Source organism: Scleropages formosus, chromosome 2, assembly GCF_900964775.1.
Source record: "Scleropages formosus chromosome 2, fSclFor1.1, whole genome shotgun sequence".
Taxonomy (NCBI): Eukaryota; Metazoa; Chordata; class Actinopteri; order Osteoglossiformes; family Osteoglossidae; genus Scleropages; species Scleropages formosus.
The window spans coordinates 6,328,398-6,353,088 of NC_041807.1; the positions used below are offsets into that span (position 1 = coordinate 6,328,398).

Here is a 24,691-nt window from a genome sequence, read left to right on the forward strand (position 1 = left end):
ATCCGAAGGTTGCCGGTTTGAATTCCATCTACTGCTGTAGTACCCTTGAGCAAGGTACTCACCCTAAATTGCTCCAGTAAAATTACCCAACTGTATAAATGGATGAATGGTTGTCATTGTAAGTTGCTTTGGAGAAAAGTATCAGCTAAATGAGTAAATTTCAATGTAATATACTCAGGTAGGTACTCTGAGAATTAAAACAATCCAGGCACAGGTGTTTCCCTAAACAAACTTATCTCAACTATTGCATATATGTACATACACAGAGGAAAAAACTGAGCCCTGTTACAGAAATCAAAGAGCACAACCTATGTAAAGTTTTGCTGTTGAATCAGGGCATCAAAGTATATGATATAGTACTTTCATAACTAGTAATGAATCACCAAAATGAGACATTGCAAACCCACACTTTTCAGATTTGGTAAATTAGAGCCATTTAATCCTGTGAAAAACTCCTCTCCGATTTTCCAAAAACAGTGTGGACTGTGCCATCATTAGAGCCAGATGGCAGCAGTGATGTATGTTTGATGCCCACACTACTCATGTATAGTGCCGTCCATTTGACTCGCCCATTTCACCAATAAGACGATTTAAAGACCGAATATCGTAGAGACTTACAGGTCATTTGTTTTGGGGATCATGGTGCCCAGTTCTTTGATGCGATCGTTGATGTTGAACCTTCGCCTTCTTTCAACTGCAGATCAAGAGTTGAAGACAGCAGTTAGTCACATGGCTGCAACAGCCCCCTCCTCACCAATCTAAATCACATTAGTGTGCAATGAACACTTGGAATTTACCCCAACATACCAACCCAAAGGTCTAATCTCATTTAACCCTAAGCAGTCCAGTGATACAGTCTTTGGGTACATTCTCATTTTCACACTGTTTTCTGTTCTTTTCTTTTTTTAAAACACTAACTGCTATTCTATGTACTACCACTCCATACCCACAGGTGATCAATAGCCACTGCTCTCAGCACTGTAATTGTGTTAACATGGCGCTAACAGCCCTTAAAGGTACTGTGTGTCTGTAGCTTTCTGCATTGTATCTGCAAAACAGAGACCGAGCAGTCTCATACCACAGCCAGCGCGCCAGTGCTGCCCACGCCGCACTTGAACCCCGACACAAACAAGCAGTACCTGCTGTAATGTGTCGCTCCCTGTTTGATGGGTTTCTGCCAGCGCAGTAACCATCTTCACACTTATAAATCTCCACCCTCCTCATGTCCCACATTATCTGACAACCGTCACTGGTAATTGCATCTTTACTGCGTTCTCAGCACAATTGCTCAGTTTAACGATCTGTTGGGGGGGAGTGTGTTTTACACCACCAGCTGTATTTGGAAGCAGTACCACTTATGCCACAGCGGGATGACTGCACTAGCGGCTCTTCACATGGTACGTGGCTGAACAGAGACATAGGACTCACTCAGGTTGTGGTTGTCTTTCTTCTGTCTCTCCTTGGCCATTGCACGAGCTTCTGCATCTTGATCAAAAACAAAATGCCATCAGTCAATGCTGCCTGATCTACAGTTCAGGGTAACAAAGTCATTCGTATCCCCTCCGAAATGTCGTACTTCAGGGATTCAAAGATCATTCTTCCAAAGACTTTATATCTGTAACTGTAGATGGGCATATATTTACGTTGGGGATTACCTGCATTTATTTTGAACATTTACATTTACATTGCATTTATTTAGCTGATGCATTCTTTCAAAATGACTTGCATTGTTGAACTACTTACAGTGATTTTCCCCATTTATCAAGTTGAGTCATTTTTATTGGAGCAATTCTGGGTAAGAACCTTGCTCAAGGGTATTACAACAGGAGGTGGGGGTCAAACTCAATGTAAGGCAGCAGCCCTAATTGCTATGCCACCTGCTGCCCTGTATTTCTTTGTGTATTGAAACAGGTAGGTTTTTATTTAGAAATTTCTGGGGAAAGGGCGTGTATAGCAGGCCATTGTTGAAAGCTGACAAAGGCGACTGACAATATCATGACCCCTCGTTTCCCTACAGGTGCCTGACATACCACAAAGGGTGATGCAATACAGAAAAGTGGACAAAAATGGAAATCTGAAAGAAATGAAGGAATATAGCATGTAGATAGTCAAATACAAGCTCAAAACATTATTTGCTTTGTTTTTCTTCGCACAAACACACAGTTAGGTGAGAGAGGAGAGAGTGAGGCCAACAGAAGATAATGGAAGGTTTGGCACACGGGGTAAAGACTAAAAGGGGTTATAGCCCTTTACACTTTTTCTATTGTTCTCTCTTAAAACTTACAGTGAGTGTTTGGTATGTCCTAACTATATCTTATTCTGCATTGGACTGATCTTTTATAAGCTTCAACGAGCGTGTTCAAGAATTATGCATCTTTCAGTTTTACACGTTGACAATTCTGTTGCTTGTACAGTTCTTGGAGTACTGTGAAGGTGCTGCAATACCTGGCCAATCTGTAATCACCAGTAAAGTAGCCAGCTTCAGCTCAGGATATCTGTGTGTTCAGTTTATGATAAAGCAGAGGTGGGCAAATACTTGACACAGGCCTGATATGTGTGAATCCTACATTATCTGCATCACAGTCCAGTTTGGTAGTAGCGTATTGTTGGGCTTATGCTGCTGTCATGCACAGGTTGTGCTGCAGTCATGTTCTGGTTGTGCAGTGGTCATACTGTGGTCATAACCTCTACCTTTATGGGGCACTGATTTCCCTTACCCGACAGCTCCCTCTTGATGGCAAGATTTGCAGGGCACGAATTGCTGGTCATAGCTATAGTAGGTCCAGCCACCCCAGGACCCGTGTACACATCCAAGTGGCTACTGGACAGCGGCAGCTATGACAGACACAAAGCAGAATGTAGTCAACCACAAGGGTACATTTTAAATGTCCCCCCAAAAAAAAAAGCTTATGGAAGTTGCTACCATATTTTTAGTACCAATATTAAGTCAGTCCAATCTAAAATCAATTTACAATCGATCATAATGAACATTTTCTACATTAAGTGCTCAGAAGAAAAAAGTAAAGATGCGTCTAAATTGAAAGTTTGGAGGAACAAAGCCAAGTGAACTGCTGACTAATCTTTCATACCTTGAACTCTCAGTAAACACACGTCATTAAATATTTTATGTTTTTCCCCCAAGGTGTCCTTGAAACAAAAACTCACTGGGCAAACATTTCCTGTGTGCTTTGCAAAATATTAAATTTATGACACTATCATATTATACGTAACTTTGGAAAACAATCTCAACCAGAAGTAACACACATACGCTGCATCTGTATATTTAGTAGGGAGGTTTAAGCACAGATAACGCACAGATAATGCAAAATGTTCGCCGAAATGAGCTCTTGAAGAAAAATGATCAACTATCGGATCATCTCTTATCAGACCATCTATTGCTCTATTGCCATATCTTTTACTCTATCTCGACATGGCAATATAATTGTGCTCAGGCCTCTATGATTCAAATGAGCCTTGACGGATAGGTAGCTACCCAATGAAAGATATGTTATCATGCAAACTTCTGAAGAGAAGCAAATAAACCCACACAGCAAGTAAAAGAAGTGCAATCCATAGCTCGGTCGTTACTGATAATATTGACTGGAGAACGTGTTAAATTTACAATAAATACATAGTACTACTCATGTTAACTAACAAACATTCACATTTATTCATGTAAATGATGCCTTTCTCCAAAGCAACCTACAGTGTTAAGCTGCTTACAACTATTAACCCCATTTATACAGCTGGGTAATTTTACTGTAGCGATTTAGGGCGAGTACCTTTCTCGAGAGTACAGCAGTAGGTGAAGATTTAAACCTGCAACCTTCGGATCAAAAGGCTAGGGCTCTAACCACTGCGCTATCTGCTGTCAAGTGCAGTGGAGAGGCTTGACAGAGAAGCAGGCTTGTTTTTTCCTATGTGGTCCTCAAATCACTCAGTTTGTAACATTCAAAAGACACACAGAGATGAATGACCTCTAATGCCAGCGAGGCATTGTTCTGTTGTGTGGTGGCGGTGTGGGGGGTTGTAACTAAGTTTTCCGACATGCCTCAAACTTGCCTGCAAAAGGCGGTCTGCTGCAGGTCACACCGCAAGAAAACAGGAAAACGGATCGAAAGGCACGGGGACTTTGGGAACTGCAGGTTCAGTTCAGCTCAAGCCCTGCATACACCAGTTACATTCACTTTAAAATGCAATGACGATGACCAAGAAAAATGAAACCCCATTGAATACATTCTCTTTCTCGAACTCAAACTATAAGGACTGCCAATGGAAAACTTTAAAAATGAGTGATGTTAGAAAAACTCTCAGAATAAGAGGAATTTACATTTGCAAACTGATTACAGCCACTTTTATGCATGTTACTGGTTTTAATCCGCTACCACACAAATTGTAGTTCATAAAAATGACAAATTGCAAATATAAATTACAGCAAAATAATGTAGCCATTATTCACAGAGCATGAGTCAGAGTTAAGGGGAATGGGGCTATTCTAAGAGAGCTGTGTCAGCAGCAAAGAACAGCGCTCACATAGGTAATCAATAACAAAAGCCAATCGATACGAAAACCACTTGCTGTCGTGTAAAAGCCATATAGCAATGAAGAAAAACAATCACACAGACAACATTTCAAGCTGAATGTTCTGTAGTGCTTGGTTTTTTTTTTTTGCGCATTTGTCCTCAAAACAGGTTGCCAACAAGCACTCCATCCAACCGAAGCTTTTCAGAAATGCACCATGGCTCTTTCAACAGGCACTCGGACAATGGAGCTGCGCCAGCGCAGTGCAACAATGGCAGGTTGCTGGAAAGCTCAAGTCTGCTAAGTCAGTTTCTGCTGAGCTGGGAGAAGTGGGGGGTTCAAATTCGATTTCCCACTCAGTGAGCTGTGCTTCACCGGAATCTCCCCCTAAAATGACATGACAACACATGAGAAATGAAAACCATGCTGGAACCCTTTGGCTTCACTAGGACTTAATCAGTCGCTGTCCTTCTTGAATTCCAAATAAATGCTTCCTGCATGCCCAGTGATAACAAGTTCTTGTCTCCCTTACCAGCTGTATCTTCTCCCCACCGATCACCTCAACGATGGCGTATGTTTTGCCAGCTTCTTTCATCATGCTCAGACCCTCGGTGTGTTTGCAGTTTCTCTTGCACGACATCAGCATCCCCGTAGAGTCCCCTGAGAGACTGACCCCTCTGTGCTCCTAAACCTGCCCTCTTCTATTGCCCCTCCATGGAAAAAAGTGAGTGAACTTTCCCCTCCCTGGACTTTCAGCCTGTTTTCCTCTCCCACTCGCTGCCCCCTTTCAAAAAATGTCTTGTAAACAAGTTGAACGCTAACTGGATATGGCTTAATTGTTAATTTGGAGCAGTTACTTTGAATAACCCCAGAGCAAAGTACTGAGGCTATACTCTAAAATGGTGCTTTTATACACACTTTTTTTCTATACCTTTGCATGATTGTTTTATGTCCTGCTTTGGGGGGGGGGGGGGGGGGGGGGGAGGGTAATCATTTTAAAAATGTCCTACCAATAACTTAAACCACTTAAATGTAGAAATCACTTGGAAAGGCTGGAATCTTTTGTCTGGATATTTGTGGGAAACAGCTGGCCAAATCCAAGACGGTGTAGATCAGCTGTTGTCAATTAGGCTGGAGGATGGGGGGGAGGCAACAGCAGGCTCCGTCCTCCCAGTCTGCACCAAAGTCCTGTTCTGATGGGTCCCGTTTAAAAAGAGCCCTCAGAATGAAGGATTGCTGCACGAATGTTGCAAAACAGAATATTTATAGATCGCTACACAAGGCTCCTTTTTGTAAAGGCCATTCTGATGGAGCGAGAGTTAAGCTGCACATGCCTCAGCCCGATTAGCCACGCTGAGTCACGTATGATTTATTACAAATCTGAGAGGGCACCACAGTGACACTTTCATTAAGAGCTGATGTTTACAAGCACAGTAACACGATGACTCGCTCCATTGTCCATTATGTGCTGTCCCTTGCAGTGCAGTGACATGCCTGTCCTACTTGCAGAAAATGAGTCTATCGTTCGCATTTACACGCAGGCTGCAAAACAGGCAGGTTCTACTTACTGTGTTGGGCATCTGGACCACGGGGTCAATGAATGCCTGTATGTCATCATAACTGGACTGCAGGCTGATGATGTCATCAATAACCTCATCCATCTGCTCAAAAAACAAGATGTGGGAAAGAGTCAGAGCACTGAGAGTCAGGTGCTCTCGACAGTTTACAGCACAAACGGTAGCAAGAACGGCAAAGGTGCTACAGGTCACTTGTTTCCACTGTATACACAATGCCTGGGTTGCAATTGGTCACCTTTCCCTGACACCGAGCTCAAAACGAGTTTCTTTTACAACGGTACCAAGTAGCGGTTGCTCTGCTGACTTTACACACCTCTGACCCCCAGTGCTATTCTGGGAGTCCCTTCAGGCAGACTTGCAACAGGTCAGTCGTTCACCTCAGCGCTCTGGGCTCTGACACCACAGCCTGCTGTGCAGAGGGAACGGCGCGGAGGGAACTGTGCGAGGGCAACGGCCAAGACCAAAGTCTCCACCTTTTAACTGGGCTCTTAAAGGCATGCTGTGTGTTCTATAACTGTTTAAGCTGTAATTACAGAGTTTGAGTCATAATTGGACAGTTAAAGTGCAATGAAAGCAAAGTTAACACCTTTAAAATTTGAGTAGGCTTTGCTCTTGTGTCAAAGTCTTCGACTTCTGGCAGTTGGAGACATGAGGAAACAAAAGGCTGGGAATACAACGGAGAATGTGGACTCAGTCCACGAGCTCTGTGTCAGATTGCTCTGATGAGTGTGTTTCGAAGAAGTGAAAAGACTGAAAGTAGAGTATGACAGTATTAAAGTAGCACACGGGTGCTCTTCAGCAGAGTGTTGTAACATCATAGTGGCTTGAGATATTGCTACAGCGTGACATTAATGTTGCATGGATGTTGGATCTCTATAAAACTCTACTATAGTCTATGTGCTATAACTTTTACTGCCTGAATTGTGTGCGAGTGTGTTTCATTTATAGTTTACTGGGTTGTATACTGCATGTAAAAGCTTAGGACTACATATATAAGTGATCCACTGGTAAATATTGGAATGGGATTATCACTATAAAGACCAAGCATAGGCACCGAATGTTTACTTTTCCCAACATATATGCAAAACAAAAGTTAACCATATTTATAACATTTCCTTAATTGAATCCATCTGTGAACAGGGACAGCAGAAGCCTGTGCACATTTATTTTCTAGCCCTCACTACACCATTAATAACCTCAAAAGAAAGATGGGGAACAGTAGATTTGTCATGAAGAGGTCTAGCGTTGTCTATTGCAGTGTAGCAGTATGGCTCTACTGTATAGAAATCACGTACAATTCTGTATTATTGTGAGCTGTGTAAGTCAAAGAAACTTCCACTTAAAAGTTACAAATCTGGTAATAAAAATGTCAGTGTTATATGAGTTCAGATAGAATCCTGGTGACTCGGTTGACTGCAGGAGTGCTGGATGGAACAAAGTGCTCGAGGACCACAGCTGAACCTCTTGGTTAGAGTGCCATGTGCTTCCAGACAGGTACCTCTTTCTCGTGGCTGGAGCCAATGTTGAGCATGGACATGGGGCTATTGGGGGCGCTGTTGCCCGCTGAGTTGATGAGCTGCTCAGTCCGCATACATGGTGAGGGCATGGGGGGCGGGGCAGCCAACTGGCTGTGAGCCGGTGGCGGTGGAGGAGAGGGCTGCACCCCTGCAATGGCTTGTACCGCCTGCTTGGTGGCGTAGGTGGTGGACAGGTACTCCCTCACCTGCTGCCGCTGTGACTGGCGGATGTGGTAATCGGTGGGGTTCTCCAGGTGCGTCTGAACCTGTGGGGATGACAGAGACCCGGGTCAGTGTTGCACCCCTCTACATGCAGGTCCTCATGAGCCATGAGCTATCAAGGCACACTGCTTTCTACATTTGCTATCAGTGTGACATAACTCATAGTATCTAAAGTAATCAAACATTCCAAAAAAAATATCGATTAGTGAAAAAAAAAATACTACCTCATTTTCTTTATCAAGGAACTTACTACTTTACGGCACGGAAAAATACACCATGGTTCTCTTCCAGTCCCAAATTAAAAAAACAAATGATAATGGTCTGAATGACGTCACACATGTTCTTTGCTTGTAACTGATCGCAAAGCGGGACTCATCACACTTACCAGACCACTGTTGAGCCCCACTTCCTCTGTTGACCCCTATCAGGCTCTGTTCCAGGCAGACTCAGACGCTTATGTAACAGGATTGATATCTGTCACACCCCCCCATCCCAAGAGCATGCTATTCCGACTAAATGACAGGCCAAGACTTGCTCAATTTTTTTTTCACAGGCCACAGGGGTTTCCCCCTTTCTCTCTGCAGGACCTTCTACTTACCTCCTTCCACACCCAATTGCTTTTGTCCCACCTTATCTATCCCTGTGCTTTCATCCATTACTGTAAATTTACTTGTCATTGCTCCATCGTTATTGCCCTTTCCTCCATCCTTACCTCATTCTTCCATTAATACCCTCCTTTACATCCACCCTTAACCCAAGATTCTCCCATGTTTTACACTGCCTTTCCATTGCACTTATCCCCATTATTCCACACTTTCTCTAAGCTCAGGCAAAAACAGACAAATTCCATCAGTTCTAATGCATTAGCACTGACTATTTAATGATTTGGGGGCGCAGTGGGTTTGGCCAAGGATTTCTCTCTGGTAGATCTGGGGTTCCAGTCCTGCTTGGGGTGCCTTGTGATGGACTGCTGCCCTATCCGGGGTGTGTCCCCTCCCCCTCCAGCCTTGCACCCTGTGTTGCTGGGTTAGGCTCCGGTTTGCCGCGACCCCGCTTGGGACAAGCGGTTTCAGACAATGTCTGTGTGTTTAATAAAGTTACACGTGTTTGCAGGTTTATATCCCTCTACGTGCTATATGTGATTAAGGTCAAGACACATGTACTGATGAATATGCAATGGCATAAGCCACAGATGAAAAGAAAAACAATCAGTCTCTAGACATGAATGAAACAGAAACGAATGAATGTAAATAAATGAATAAATGTCGACATAATAAAAAGTTAATTCAAACTAATAATCTTTTCTAAACAAAGATATTACAAATAAGCAGAACATTTTCGTAGACATTTTTAAGTACTGCATACTGGCAACACGTGACAGGGTCTTTACAAGGCAGAATGATAAGTTCCTGTGGATGCTGTTTTTGGTAATGGCTGTGACACCATGGCCACCCATACCAAACATCACAGTCTAGGTTATGCCAGACACCCCGGGAAACAATTTTCACTCCCTTGTTATTTGGGGAGAATACCGCAGCTTGACACAAAAAATTAAGTGATAGCATGAAGTGCAGTGACCTCCTAAATGACAACAGGTCTGTAAATTGTACACCATGGGAGGGATCTGGGTATGAGTCCTCATCATGCCATCTTTGCATTCATTTGCTGTGTGGTGCTATTTTCATTAATTTAAAATTATTTATGAAAGCAATGAATGACTATATTATTATTGCATTTTAATTCAGTTCAATTCATTTTTATAGAGTACTCTTCTCACCAGAGTGATACAGAATGCTGAACAAAGCTGTAACGCTAAACAAGGTTACAGAAAATGATGCAAAATTAAAGATAGAACACGTAATTAACAATTGCATAAGACAGCTAACATCAGTAAAGAGGAAAACTAAATACTCCCAATGACATCCAAAGGAAAGAAAGTAAACCTCTTGGGGTCCGAGTATCACTGACCACCCACCCCTCCTGGGCATTCTACTGTGGACCTGTGTGGACATGTCTAATATGTACAACTGTCAAGACTAAGCTGCAATCCATAGACATGGCTACAATTTATTGTCCAAGCTCATGGTTGGTGGCCATGCCAGTTGCGTTCTACTCTTGATGGCTTCCGGCAGTGAAATACACCAAGAACATTTCCATGACTTGGGCAGAACGAGGCTTATCCAACACAGCTCTGTACAAGAGCTGAAGCTGTAACTACAAACAAACCCATTTTCATTCTGACAACCACTGCTACAGCCTTAGAAGTATTAGCATTAGATGTTAGCAACTGGGTTTTTGAGAGAAAAATCAAAATAATACTCAAGTGTCAAGCCTCATTAAGAAAATATTTGCTGAAAACCAAAGAATGCTACATTTCCAAATGCAAGTAAGAGAAGTAACAGTGAAAGAAGTACTTCCCATGGCAGCAGCAGATAAAGCCCTGAAAGCAAGGTTGGCATTTCTCTGGAAACTCAGATCCATGTGAGCCACAGAGTCTCTGTAGTGAAGATAAATGTAGAAAACCAGCAGCTGCTCCCGCTCAGTGCAGGCACCCACCCTTCAAAGGGACCTGAGAAATGCGACCCGTTTGCCTGCCTCTTATCTGCTGCTGGAAGTGTCTGCCATGCGAATTTAAATTGCTCTTCTCCGTGTACCTGGTCGGTGCTCCAACGCATATTCCGTCTCCGTGATATCCACTGCCAGTTCCACCGCTATTTCTCCCAGCAAAGACCACTGATGGCCCGGCTAGGAGCAGCTCTCCCACGTCTGATCCCTCTGCCCTTAGAAGGGGAGCCCAGTAACAACACATGACCCCATTAATGCTGCCCCAAATCCCCCTAAATTGGGCTCCAAATATACCAACAGATTATTCTGTTGGCCTCCTCCTCCCCTCCCGCCCCAAAAACTTTCCTCCTTTTGCCAGCAGCCTTGTTTAAATCCTCTTGGTCGGTCTCTGCTTCATACTCTGTATTTCTGCAACGTGTTCAGCACAAAAACAACAGCACGATTTAGGAGATCTGAGCTGGGAGACCAATCCTGAAGGGCAGTTACACAACAGCCACTGGCACTCAGCTCAAATGGGTCCACCCACCTCTTTGGCCTTAAGAAAACCTGGTTTGGTAAGCAAATTTAGCTGCTCACTGGGCGGAGATTCCCCGTCTTAGAACTCTTGTGATGGAAGGAAAAAAATGCATGCAAGTCAACTGAAAGTCTTGTTTTCAACACTAAAGCCAGCAGTAGACTGACACTTTGGTGTTTCAAAAGATAAAAATGGATCACACACAAGAATGAAGGTCTGTAGATATGAACCAGTTTTCGTTTTGGTGTAACATTATACTTCTTCCTTGTATAACCGGGTCCAGTTCAATGAAAAACTGCTACACCTGCTATACTGCTACACATATTACTTTCCAAAACAGGCATTTTACTCTGTGAAATAGCTTATGTCACAAGGTTTGGAACAGAAATATACATTTGGAGTCTTAAACCCAAAACTTTTCACCCCTTTGGTGTATCAATCTGGCTCTGTGTTGTCTTTGACAAAGGCATCATCTAAATAAAGAAATCAAAAAACTTTATGGTTAAATGTACTGTATTAACCTCTAAATTACTCTGGAAACAATGACCGCTAGTGTCTAAGTAAGTTCAAACGGTTGTGGTTGGACTGCTCTTTCTTAATGGAGGCACTTGGATGGAGACAGAGATTCCTCTTATTTCTTATCTCACTCAGAATCTGAACCGGCCACAACTACAGGTAAACATAAATACAAACTACTACTGAAATGGCAGATTCAGCTTCATGATTGGAGGATTTTTTTCCCCACTGAGCTGATGCTTTGCTTCAAAGCAGTTAATGTTAAATATACCATGCTTTTACTTACAATTATTTACCCATTTACACAGAAGTAATTGTATCAATTTAGTGTAACTTGCTCAAGGTACTACAAATGGGTGAATAACTAAGTGACTTAATATTAGAAGTCACTTTGGAGAAAAGTGTCTGCTAAGATGAATAATTAACCAACTTATTACTGACTAACTGCTAATTTAATTATTTAACACTTTATGTTATTTACTAACAGGAATATGCTTACAGAATCATAAATAAAGCCTTATTGTCATGGCTAAATAAAGATCATCATTAGAGATGTTGCACTGTGCCTGTGATGGCAGTTTCTACATGTTTGGAAAGGTACTGTCAGTGACCATGTGAACTTTGATTTTAGTCAATTACTTCTTTATATCATAAACACCTGTGAGCCACCAGGGTGTACTCTGCCTCATTCCTAGGCCGCTTCCAGGATTGACTCTGGACAACTGCAACCCTGAGTTGGAAAAGCAGTTACTTAAAATGAATGAATGAATGAATGAATGAATGGGCAAACTAGAAAGTTTTTTGAAAATGTTAAATATGTTGGTATTATTGTCAGGTATATAAACACCTTCTTTAACGTTAGAAATAAAGGTAATTTGATACCCTCACAACAGAAGCTAACGAAGGAAGCCCATTTAGCGAGGAACACAACCAGTGGCCTCCACAGAAATGTTTCAACCTAAACTTCGAGCTGTGCTTTTTCGTCCATGGAAAGACAAAAGTGACTACCAGGACACAACGTACGCCATGCTCTACTCCAGTGGCTCCACCTCACATCAAAATGCGTCCTACAGTCTCCTCCAAACACACCACTCAGACAAACCAACATATCCCACACACATAGCTCCCTTCCTTCCTTCGACCCATTCATACACACCCCAATCCTACACACCAGCTCCTCCTACACTCCAAACACTCTTCAGATCATACACTACTGTTTCCAACATGTTTACAGCTTTCCACCAGCAAACACATAAACACAGTTCTCGCTCTACATAAATCATTTATTCCTACATACAGTTTCTTCCTGAATATAGTGCATCTTCCAATACCGTACCTTTTCCATTACATAGTACTATACCATGCCATACCATACCATACCATACCTTGGAGCCACAACCTGGTGCCCCTCCCACTGCAACCCCACTCACCATGAGCACCTCCATGGGCACCTGCATGGGGGCCTGGAACTGGGCAGGTGCATTGATGGCAGGCGTGGCTGGCATAGGCATGCGGTGCTGCATGCAGTGCAGTGCCTGTTGCTGCTGCTGTTGCCGCTCCCGCTGCTCCTCCTGCTGGAGCTGGTCACGCATGAGCTGCAGGCGCAGGCCGATCCGTGACGCCATGGCGGGGGGCCGTGGGGGGCGGGCCGCGAGCGAGGCACAGTCCAGCCCAAAGGGCGTGGCCACTGTGGACAGAGTGCAAAAGAGAGGATATACGAGGCAAAGAAAAATACTGCAAAAGGACAGCAAACACACTGACACTGCAGGGAATACTGTGTGTCCAAGTAATTATCACATGCCACTCTGTCAGGAGTTAATGTGTATTTGGTTCCTCCTTCAGCGTTATTTTGTACAAGACAATGACTGAAACAGAAACCTTGGCAAGAAACGTTTCCCATCGCTCCCAAAACCTGGAACTCTTAAGGTGGTACACTTTCACTAATTAATTTTATTGCCGAAAGGGAAACCTGTAAACCACTGGCTCACCATTACACCGCAGAATAAACACACCCATTGTAATATGTTTTAAAAAAAAAAAAAAAAACCTGAGGCCTTTACCCAAGGTGACTTACAACTTCTGTGTAACGTCAAGGAAGCTGGATGTGGGTTTATGTCAAACTAGGCTTTGTAACAATGACCTTGGTACAGCCTCATGGAGGGCAAATGTGGGAAAACCCTGAATATCTCGCACTGGCTATAAACTTAATATATGAAATAAATGAAAAAGAACCCAAAAAGTCTGGTCAACTGGCAGCATAGTCGGGGAAGTCATGTGAGGGTCATGCGCCATCGCATTTTGTCTCATGTGATTGGTCTTTCCGAACAGAAACACCCCCATGTCCCCCAGGCCCACTTCCATCCCAGAGCTTAAAGGCCTGGGGAGTCCCCTCGTGGAAGTTCCCCTTTTGAGTGGTGAGGCAGACGACAGCACAACCCCCAGCACAAACCTTCTACGATTCAGACATATATGACCAGCAGGGCTGCGAGAAAATTGTGTGGTGTTCATAAATAAATGGCAGCACTACAAAAGAAGCAATCCTGGATGCAGAGTATGGATTCCTCATCGTGTAGAGAGGACAGCCCTATGTGGCTGCAGAGAAATGGAGAAGAGCTTATTGTGTGGGAGGTACAATAAGGAAGCCAGCTCCTATTGAAATGACAGCGGAGCAGCTCTTAGCCCCTAGTGTGTGCTGCACAGCCAGGGCATGCAGAAACACACACACACACACACACACAGTTGGTTTTTTGGGGCTGCACGTACAGGGACACTATCATTGTTCCACCACAACTGAGTCTTTACCTGCACAACACCCAGCGGAGCAAAACAAAACACACTTGGCCATCCACTGTAACTCAAGAAACCTGATTATCTGTTGTTTGTCACACAACAATAACATGAACAAATATAACAGTCATGATAAAACTTAATACTATCAGCATTTTGTCTTGCAATTATTATTATAAACATTATTTTGATAAAGAAGGACAACAATACAATAACTGCAGGCAGCCTTCAGGAGCAGGAAACAGTGTTTAAGGAATCTGCTCAGTGACCACAAAGTAGTTGGTTCGAGTCCAAGAGCAAGAACCACTGTACCCTTTACCATAGTATATAATCTAAGTTGCTTCAGGAAAAAACTGGTTAAAGGAGTAGTACTGCAAGTCCTGTTATTCAGTTTGGATCAAAGTTCCAACTGCGTGAATGAGCAATAATGTATGTTTCACAGTCATTTTTTTCTCTTTAAAAGTGAGGACTAAGGTAGCTGCAGCTCTGCCAAATATCAGTGCCACCTACAACAGATAAGCACCACCTCACTTGGGTTGTGTGGCAACAAGACCTAGGAATGTGCCAAGAGTTATTTATAAAAGCCTGACTGATGACATGGGGACACAGACATGGTGTTCATCTGCTCTTCCAGTTGAATTCTGGCCCCTCGGTATGAGTGCCTCTATGTCATCTGCTGAAGATTGTGTCAGAGATGCTGACGAAATGTTGCTGAGAAATAGTGATCAGCAAGTCAAGTGGCTTTATTTTCATTTCAGCCATATACAGCTGGTACAGTAAACAATGAAACAAAACAATGTTCTTGCAGGACTACGGTGCTGCATAGAAACAACACAAAGCAAACAGTAGCTTCTGTGGCTCCCAGAGCCCAACTCAACATCCACCCTGAACACATCTCTTCCTCACTGTGATGTCCTCCAGGAGGTCTCTGTCTCTTGAGGCATCGCGACACCACAGCCTCACGGCACTCTCCCAGATCTTGCTTGTTTTGAGAGGCTGGCGCACAGCATGCCAACCATGCATGTATTAAGCACAAAGTCACCATTGTTGATCTGGCGAGTGACGTCAAGTTGTCTTAAGATGAAAGAAGCACAAAAAACTTCAAAATATGTGATTGGCTTTAGACAAGAGTGCCGGTGGCAAAGGTGAATGGGGGGGCCAGGGGGCGGCCACAATGCAAAGTCTGCTCGCCTGAACAAAAGAGCATTGTGCTGGTGTGGCCAATGCATCACCAAAGAAGCTCTCCTAAGTTCGTCTTTTTATAGCAGCTGACAGCTATGAGTGAGAATCTGCTTTTTACGGCAAGGTTTAATGAGTCTAAATCTGGACTCACAGTGCACAGAATTGTGGGTAATCTACTAAAGTAAGCTGTCAGAGGGGTATTTATCTACGAGTTGTCTTAGTGGTACAGATAGATGGGATGTGGGAAACCGCATTGTCTCTAGCATTCCCACTGGAAATTCGTACAAGAGACGCAGTCCATCAAAAGGGTCATTTTGGACTCTAATCACATCACATCACAGTAACTCAGGATTGGAAAATTGGCCTTTTCAACAGAAAGTGGCTTTACCTGCTGCTGTGCCCGTAGCGAAGAGTAATGTGCTTCTGTGCCCCAGAATTCTAAACCATGTCCCTTGAGTCTGCCTTAGATTTCACTAAGATACAATAACTGTAAACAAGTTAGCAGAAGTGCTCAAATTCCTTCGCAATATGTGACTGAAAGCTCTGTGCTGAGAGCGACGTCAGGCAATCAGAAGCAACAGACCTGACACATCTTTGGAGGTACCATGTGAGTTTACATCAGACAGAATTGAAAGACAGTAAGAAACATGTTACCAGACTACACCCCTCAATGCATACTGACACATTACACTCCAACCTCACACTTCTGTTTTCAAAAGTCAGAAGTCTGTTTTTGTTTATTTCTTCCCGGAAGCACAGTAAGTCTTACATTCTCTCGAGTATGGACGGTAATACAACATAATTTAAGAATTGTTCAGTATCAAAAGGATTATTACTTCTTCTTCTGCCCCCAGTAGTACTTAAATCTCTGCAGTCACATTTATTCATTTAGCAGATGCTTTTCTCCAAGAATAATACAAAGAGTGCATCACATCAACAGAAGGAGACACCTGGATGCAGACACGTGATTCTTGAGTACAGTCAACTTGTCATATACCACCATATGAAGCACTATAAATTACATGAGTAGGTGGATATAGGCTTTTCTTTTATTAAACAAAGTGCTATTAAGAATTGTTAAGCATTCCAGATAACTACATTTATCAAACACGTACAAGACCAGGAGAGATTCAGCAGTTCTGAGTGAGAAGGGGAGGTCATTTTACAACATCGGAACCAGAACAGGAAAACATTCATAATTTTCAATTTGGATCTTTTGTGTGTGGGACCACCAAGTGGGCAGAGGTGGAGGAGCACAGCAGTCTGATGAGAATGCATTTGATGGCCAACAACAGCCTATGCTGTGGGCAACATACTTGTACTTCACATTTTACAAGGTTGCTCCCAAAGTTTGAGTTTCTCCTAAAGCCCTTCCTGAGTCAAAATATGAAAACTGACGACTGACTGAAACCGCTTGTCCCAAGAGAGGTCGCAGCGAGCCGGAGCCTAACCTGGCAATACAGGGCACAAGGCTGGAGGGGGAAGGGACATACCCAGGGCGGGACGCCAGTCCGCCGCAAGGCACCCCAAGCAGTACTCAAAGCCCAGACCCACCAGAGAGCAGGCACAGGCCAAACTCGCTGCGCCACCGCGCCCCCCAAATATGAAAATACTAGCAGAAATTACAGGAAATTTTCTATTTTTGCAAATGTGTATGCTGAGAATTGACATACAAAATGTGGAAATCTTTATCTTCAAAGCCTCTCCATTAAATAGCCAAGTCCCAGATTAAAGCGCCTCTTCGGAACAAAATCTGGAAGATAAGCACTTGTATTGGGTGCTTTAGACTTTCCCCATGAAAGCCTGGTAAAGAAAGAACTGCTCTCCTTTTACTCTACAGCAGTACCAAAAACTGACTAAACTGTTCATTGCAGCTTGAAAAAGAGAAGCGTTTCCTTAATGTGAATTTGCGCAAGCATCTGAAGTATTCAGACAATGAAGTCCTCCCTCAACACACTCATGCTGATTAAGCCTATGTGGAAAATTTTTTTGTTAATACCTGTAGGAGGTTTAGAAGACAAAAAGTGGGTTACAGACTGCTACCAAGAGCCCTTAATTTAAGATTTATTCTCACAGTAATAAAATGAGTTGAGCTGAAACCTAATAGAACAAGTTTTCATGACTAGTATCGCATTATATCCACAATCATCACTATAAATTGCAGTGGCACCTTAATTAATACTAATGTTGTAATTCAGCTTTTCAGGAATGTTAATAATAGCTAACATTGTTTTGCCCTTTGTCCAGTACCAAGGTTGATGGAACAGTGACATTACCTGGTGTATATTTTACTTTTCCTCTGTGCATCAAGACAATTTCTTTACAAAGATGCAGAGGCAAATGAAGAATCCACGTATTTGCAGCTATTGTTGACACCAGCTAACTGGTCTTTTCTTTAGATTACTAGGAAGTTTTACAAACATCTCTTCACCTTCTACATGGACTTGTGTGCTGTATTTCACTGCGTGTGTAGTAAATATGGTGGGCTTCCGGAGGACCCTAGCCTGCAAGTTGTATAGCAACTACCGCATCCAAAATGAGTTCATCCTGGATTTAAATCAACTTGCCTATTGCAAGAGGCATAAAATCTTTTGAAAAACTGTCTAGACTGTCCAATTTGAGGACTGATGCTAGACTTACAGAATTCAGAATTCCTGCTGAGCTGGATTGTTCAATTCAGCAGTCCTGCTGTGAGCATATTTGATTTACTACAGTTAAAACCTCTTCACAGCATTGCAAATATAGGGTCTTGCATCAAAAATGAAAACATTACAGTTAGCATAGTAGTTCAGGCTGCTAATCTGCAATCAAAAGGTAGTGGGTCTCAGTCTGCTTCCTGCTGTTGTGCCCTTGATAAAGGTACTTATCCTGAATTGATACAGTAAAAACAGCCTGCTGTATAGACTGCAAAATAATGGTAAGAATCTTAGTAGGGTAGTATAAGCACCACCAAATAATGTGTTATTAGTTTATCCAATGCTTTTGTCTAAAGCCATATTACACAATTAAGAAAATATTTGAATAATGAGCACAAAAGTCAAAAAGCAAGTTTGTTACCTTTAAAGTCTGTTGCACCTCTGTCTTAAAAGCTGGAGCTATGAGAACTTTGTAATTCATTCCCGATAACAGAATTCAGCTCAGCTACAGGAGATATCAGATACTTTCTAAAGCCTGTAAGACGTGTTTCTGGTTGTTATTTGTGACACTGAAAATTCCATAAGTACCTTAAATTAGAATGCAGCATTTGACAATATAAAAATTAATACAAAACATGTGAACATAGTTAGCTGTGACTTTCTGCTCTGATGGATGCATGGTGGACAGTATGAATATTAATAACACTTCAGGCAGCCCCGCAGTCTAAATAATGAGTAATTCCAGAAAAATTAATTGTATTACAACATTTATTTCCTAATTTTAGGACACTTTTGGCACATCTGAACAATATGTGGCCATTTTGTCACCAGACCAATATCACTCACAATGACACACCAAATGAACCAAACAAACACAGAGTTACATTTTTGGAAACCATGTTTAGGCAAGTGCATGAAGGAGGTCTGGCACACCAGCCGCTGAAATGAGAACGGTGTGGACGAGTTAGAATGCGAACGGCAATGAACGCCAAACATGATCTCCATCTGAGGGAGGGGGCGGGCGGGGACTGGATGGATTAAAATAACTCCCTCACTTTCTGTTCCCCTTTTCAGGAACACCCTGTTCCTCTGTCTGTACAGTGAGCAGGCTGTCCTGTTGATGTGAGAGGGACAGGAGCCCCCGGGGGGTAAAGGGGGGTTTTAACTGTGGACTAACTCAGGTGCTTTTCAATACCGGGTGTGAGCTTTATCAGGGAATCCTAAAACCTACAAAGCACAGTGCACAGATTTCGACACGGGACACACTTCTTTAACCTGCTCCTCTCCTGCCAGCCCATCTTGGGTTAGTATGAAACGCCCACACCTCTGCGTCATGTTCCTTCCTCTTTCTCACACAAACATCTGCATCCAATGATGAAGGAAGCTGAGAAACAGAAGCAGGTGCCTTGTGGTTGGGGCGTCCTCGGTACAGTTGAGCCACTGCTCTACCAGGATGGGATTTGCATTGCTGGTCCAAAGGCCAAACTAATTGGTTTTGTTCAGAAAAAGTGAAGAACCAGGTCCTTATCGAGCTTACTTGTTCACTGCTTGAAAATTAACTGAAACGTGAATGTGGAGTGTGCTCATTTTGAGAATGACAACCCAAGAAACGGTGAGAAATCTGTTATGCGAACAGGAGTATGTACAGCGCAGTACAAATAATTTACCACTGACCCAATGGATAACCAAACCAAAAACAAATAAATATGAAGAGACCATGTTTTGCAGTAATGAGTCCAAAAGAGGCGAGCTTAGAAACCATTCTTAAAGGCAGAGAGAGATACAACAGTTCTAAGTGAGAAGGGGAGGTCATTTCACGACAGAGCCAGAACAGAAAAACCTTCATAAACATGGGTGGCACAGTAAGTAGCGCTTCTGTCTCACAGTGCCTGGGGTGAGAGAATAGGGGTTTGATCCCTACTCAGTCTGTGTGGAGTTTGCATGTTCTCCCCATGTCTGTGTGGGTTTATTCCCACAATCCCAAGACATGCTGTTCAGGTCTGGGAGAGTGTGTGAGTGACACAGAGAGTGTGTTTCACTGATGTATGAATGAGTGATGCACCTTCTTGAATAAGGTGTGTGGGCTACTAATACTACATAGTATCCATTGTAAGTTGCTTTGGAGAAAAGTGTCTGCTAAGTGAATAAATGGTAATGTGTAATAGGAAAATATAGAACTAACTAAGCTATACAGCCCACACAAAGATCAACCTGGATTCCTGTATCTCTGTGCAGCTGGAGTACCTCTATTCTTCCTGGGTTTTAATGTGAAGCGTGTAAGTAGAAATGTAGCTCCATTCACCCCATGTCACACCACATCGGCCACCTTCTCACTATGCTCCGACAAGAAAGAGGTAAGGAGTCGTGTGGCACCAGATGGAGTCAATGCAAATGTCCTCCAGTGTTCTTTTCAGTACAGATAAGGATGCTATATGTTCATTAAGTAGACTCAAGCCAGAAGAATATTCCAGGGTTTTCCACAATGCCCAACCCCACTGCTTGTCCAACCACCCCCATTCATAATTCAATCCTGCTTGCTCACAATGAGTCCACGCCAGCCATTCTCCCCTTGATTGTTTTCAGTAAGGTCATGGGTCCTCAATTGCTCCGTGCCTCGGCTGGGTAGCGTGTGTGACACATGATCGCTTACACGCAGCTGATAAGGCAGCCTGAATGCCAAGTGAGGGCTCACCTCACTGAACCTGCTCATCATCCCACAGGCTGATTCCCTTTCGTTTATATTTGTTACAGAGCCAAAGTTGAGCATTGACAACCTACATCCATATCTGTGAGCAAATAATCTGCGTGTTTTTTTTTTTTTTTTAATAAGTGTATCAGTCGTGTCAAAATCAGATTAGTTTAAACCTGTGCCACTCCTAGCTCTCCAGTTACTGACTTGTTATTTATACATTTATACATAGTGAGTTTCCTCCTGCTTGTTTTGACTTTATAATCTCCTACACAAGAAACCAACCACAAATTAGGTGAAGATTTTTTATTTAAATAATTAAAAAAAAAAAAAAAAAAAAAAACCTTCCAGTACAGGGGGGTGCAGTGGCACAGCAGGTTTGGCCGGGCCCTGCGATGGACTGGTGTCCCATCCTGGGTGTGTCCCCCCCCATGCCCTGTGTTGCCGGGTTAGGCTCCGGTTCGCCGCGACCCCGCTCTGGACAAGCGGCTTCAGCGTGTGCGTGTGTGATCCAGTGCAATACATAGAAAAGTTGCAGCAGGTAGAATAGATGATGGTTACTGCCCTCAAATCTGAAGGTTGCTGGTTCAAATCCCACCAAACTACTGTAGTGCCCTTGAGCAATGCATTTACCCTAAATTGTTCCAGGAAAAAAATTACCTAGCTGTGTAAATGGGTAAACCATTGCAGGTAGCCTAGCACTAAGTTGCTTTGGGGTGACTTGTCAGCTAAATGAGTAAAGGTAAAATGTAATTGTGTGAAACAATGCAGGTTGATGGAATGTGGTCTAGGCTCTGAAAGGTGGAACTCAGTCACAGTAACCTGCTCGCTGTCGAGAAGCAGAAAAGCCATGACACCCTCAACCAGCATGCTCTTAGGCCACAGCAGGACCTCAGCTGGCAACTGGACTGCTATGTAAACTAAGTGTCATGCCACCGTACACCTTCTCTCCACAGTTCTTACAATGCAAATGGTCCATGTTCACACTTAGTCTGCATCCAGTGCTATGGGAGGTCACAGAATTTTTGGCACCTTCCGTAGTTCACCATTCAACAGATTTCACTGAAATCTTGCCAGTTCAAGTTGCACAAAGTTCACGCTGTAACGCCTTTTAATCTGGTACACACACACACACACACTTTCTGAACCGCTTGTCCCATACGGGGTCGCAGGGAACCGGAGCCTACCCGGCAACACAGGGCGTGAGGCCAGAGGGGGAGGGGACACACCCAGGACGGGACGCCAGTCCGTCGCAAGGCACCCCAAGCGGGACTCGAACCCCAGACCCACTGGAGAGCAGGACCCGGTCCAATCCACTGCGCCACCGCGCCCCCTTCTTTTAATCTGGTATTTAAACTGAATTGCTCAGATGAAACATCTAGGTGCATAAATGACAAAGAACTGGAATTTACGTAGCAGAACTTGCGTTAAAGCATTTGCTAAGCAACCCGGCAATGGACAAAAAGTAGAAAATGGATGGCTGCTAACTGATGATGATGTCATAGGAACCGTAAGTTGAGGTATTTCACGCTGGACTTGTCAACGGCAAACACTACATAACATTCATCCACAGGCGTGTTCTGAAATACACATCGGCGCTGCTAACCTTCCTTCCGCTGCCCTGGGAGCCAGTGGCACGAGTCCAGTTTGTGCCGTGGTCAAAGGTACGAACAGTACTCTAGGAGTGTGTTGCTTCTGATAGGCAAGAAGCCATTTCAGAGGCCAGGGTCCTGTATGCCCATATATCTGACTGAGCGCACCAGCAGCGCTGCTGCACCAGTGTGCACTACAGCAGCCATGTGAAAGACACAGCTGCAGGACCAGCCCTCTCAAAGGGGTATTCTCCACGGACATGCTGCTCTTTTTATTTGACCCGCTGTGTGCTCCGCAGGCGGGACAATCCCCTTTTGTGCGAAAAAAGTGATGAAAGTGATCTGGGTGTCTACCACACGCTGGTCTCGGCGTCTCTGAGCACGCAGCTCTGGAAGGGTCACAAACTGAAAGAACGCGCGCACACGCGCACACACACACACACACACACACACACACACACACACACACACACACACACACACACACAGGGCTACCAGTAGCAGCTGAGTCTAAATACCAGCTGTGCTGTAGACTTAATCACAGAATACCAACACATAGTAAACAAGATGATCACCAGAGTGCAGGCACTGTTAAACTACTTTCTGAAAACTGACTAATATGACACCTTTGTGAAGCACTTTACTGAAATGAAGCCCAAACATGCAACAGTGACTGAGACGCACACTATAAAGAGGCTACGAGTGCAAACAGGGACTTCAAAAGCACTTTGATTTGATGCACTTTATTCTAAATTCTTTATTTATAGAGAATTAAATAATTATTCTAAATTCTCAGCGACAATAATAGTAAAGAAGCCGTGCAGCTCCTGTCTGAAAAAGTGGAGAACACTTCACTCATTGCTGCACATAGCTATAATGTCTGAGCCCTGGAAGCAGTGTTCATCTTCCTCCACTTTGTGCACCGTAATAACACCTGTCACCCACACAAAGTCCTAATGGACAGTTTCAGGCATCCGACCACCCACCGTAGCTTACATCGTCATGAACGACTGCATTGTCGTTGCTCCTACAATGAAGGTCATTAATCATTGTTCGGAGCTGTTCTCAAAATATCCCCTTGCACTGTAAGCACACACACATTCCTTCCAGGCCGACTGCACAGTGTATGACTGGACAAAACCTTGCCTGATATTTCACTGACTAGCTTGTAATCTAGCATATACAAAACGGCAGGGGGGGGGGTGTCTGATTCATACCGCACATCTGCAATCACAGTTTTTTCCATGATTTGGAATTTCACAACCCCGCAAGAGACGAGTTCCTCAATTCAGAAAAGGCAAATGGGGAGAAAAAAAAGCCATATCCCATGAGCAACTGTTTATGTAGTTACATATGTAGTGAAGGCAGCAAAGTTTTGGGAACATCATTCCTGGAAGATTGCTGTGATGAAGGTAGCGTCAACCAAGAACACAAGAATATAAATAAAGGCTGATTTTGGAATGCATTGGCGTATAAAGTAAATAAGAAGCTTTTTTGCAGAAGTGAGAATTAACCCATCATAACGATACAATACAGAATGGAATTACAGAAAATGTTATCATTTAAAAAAAAAAAAAAAACTCAGCAATACCATTACAACTTTCTAAGACTTTGTCACACTTCCATGCAAGTTGGAGTGTTTACAGCGTGTATAACTGACTGTTGCTGGCAGCGCAGGAGTGTTCTACAGCGAATGGCCGCTTTATTTAACTTGACAATCCCACAGGCAGCTGAAGTGTGAGCAGCAGGTGACTACTGAAGAATTAAGAACCCCTCCCTCTACCCAAACAAAAAGAGAATGTGAAGCAGCATGTATACTTTTCAGGTAGCTCCTTTGAGCTTCACAGCAGATTGGGTTTTAAATGACAGCACACAGGGTCAGTGAAAATACACTGGTGCAAATGTGGACTTTTGAGCCTAAATTTGTCTAGAAAATGTTTAGTGAAGGATACGAAAGAGTTGCAAATTCGCTGGCAAAGGCACAGACAAAAATCACCCAAGCTCAGGAATACAAAGAGAAGATTGGCCTTGCATGTCATTTAGGTAACACTTTTCTGGAAAGGACCTTTAGATTTGCAATGATTTACCCATTTACATAATTGGGTAATTGTTACTAGAGCAATTTACGACAACCACCTCTTCAGGACAACTATCCACAAAGTCGCCATGAGTCGATATCGACGACACCAAACAACAACATCAACCTGCACAAGGGTACTGTGGAAGGAGGTGGGATTCGATACGGTGTCCTTCGCATTGGAGGGAGAAGCTATAACCAGCACACAACCTGCTGCCACATCTAAATTACATACTAGTCAGGTCATTATGCAGAAGTGCCTCTCAAGTGCCAAACCACTTAGTGCAATACATAGA

The 24,691-nt window shown here is 43.4% G+C and overlaps 1 protein-coding gene across 7 annotated transcripts in view; it reads right to left on the reverse strand.

The window, feature by feature from the left end:
* tfeb (transcription factor EB) overlaps positions 1–24,691 on the reverse strand; it is a 37,210-nt gene that overhangs the window by 3,500 nt on the left and 9,019 nt on the right. For 4 of the 7 annotated variants that reach the window (XM_018758579.2, XM_029247328.1, XM_029247330.1 and 1 more), the window contains exons 2-7: positions 12,863–13,119; positions 7,597–7,881; positions 6,090–6,182; positions 2,718–2,835; positions 1,429–1,485; positions 619–694 (exon numbers count right to left, since the gene is read on the reverse strand). In XM_018758579.2, coding sequence (XP_018614095.1) covers positions 619–694; positions 1,429–1,485; positions 2,718–2,835; positions 6,090–6,182; positions 7,597–7,881; positions 12,863–13,119 — 886 coding nt within the window. Of the gene's footprint in view, positions 1–618; positions 695–1,428; positions 1,486–2,717; positions 2,836–6,089; positions 6,183–7,596; positions 7,882–10,491; positions 10,879–12,862; positions 13,120–22,332; positions 22,357–24,691 lie in introns of those variants that run through there. The other 3 variants (XM_029247332.1, XM_029247311.1, XM_029247321.1) reach the window with 3 other exon arrangements.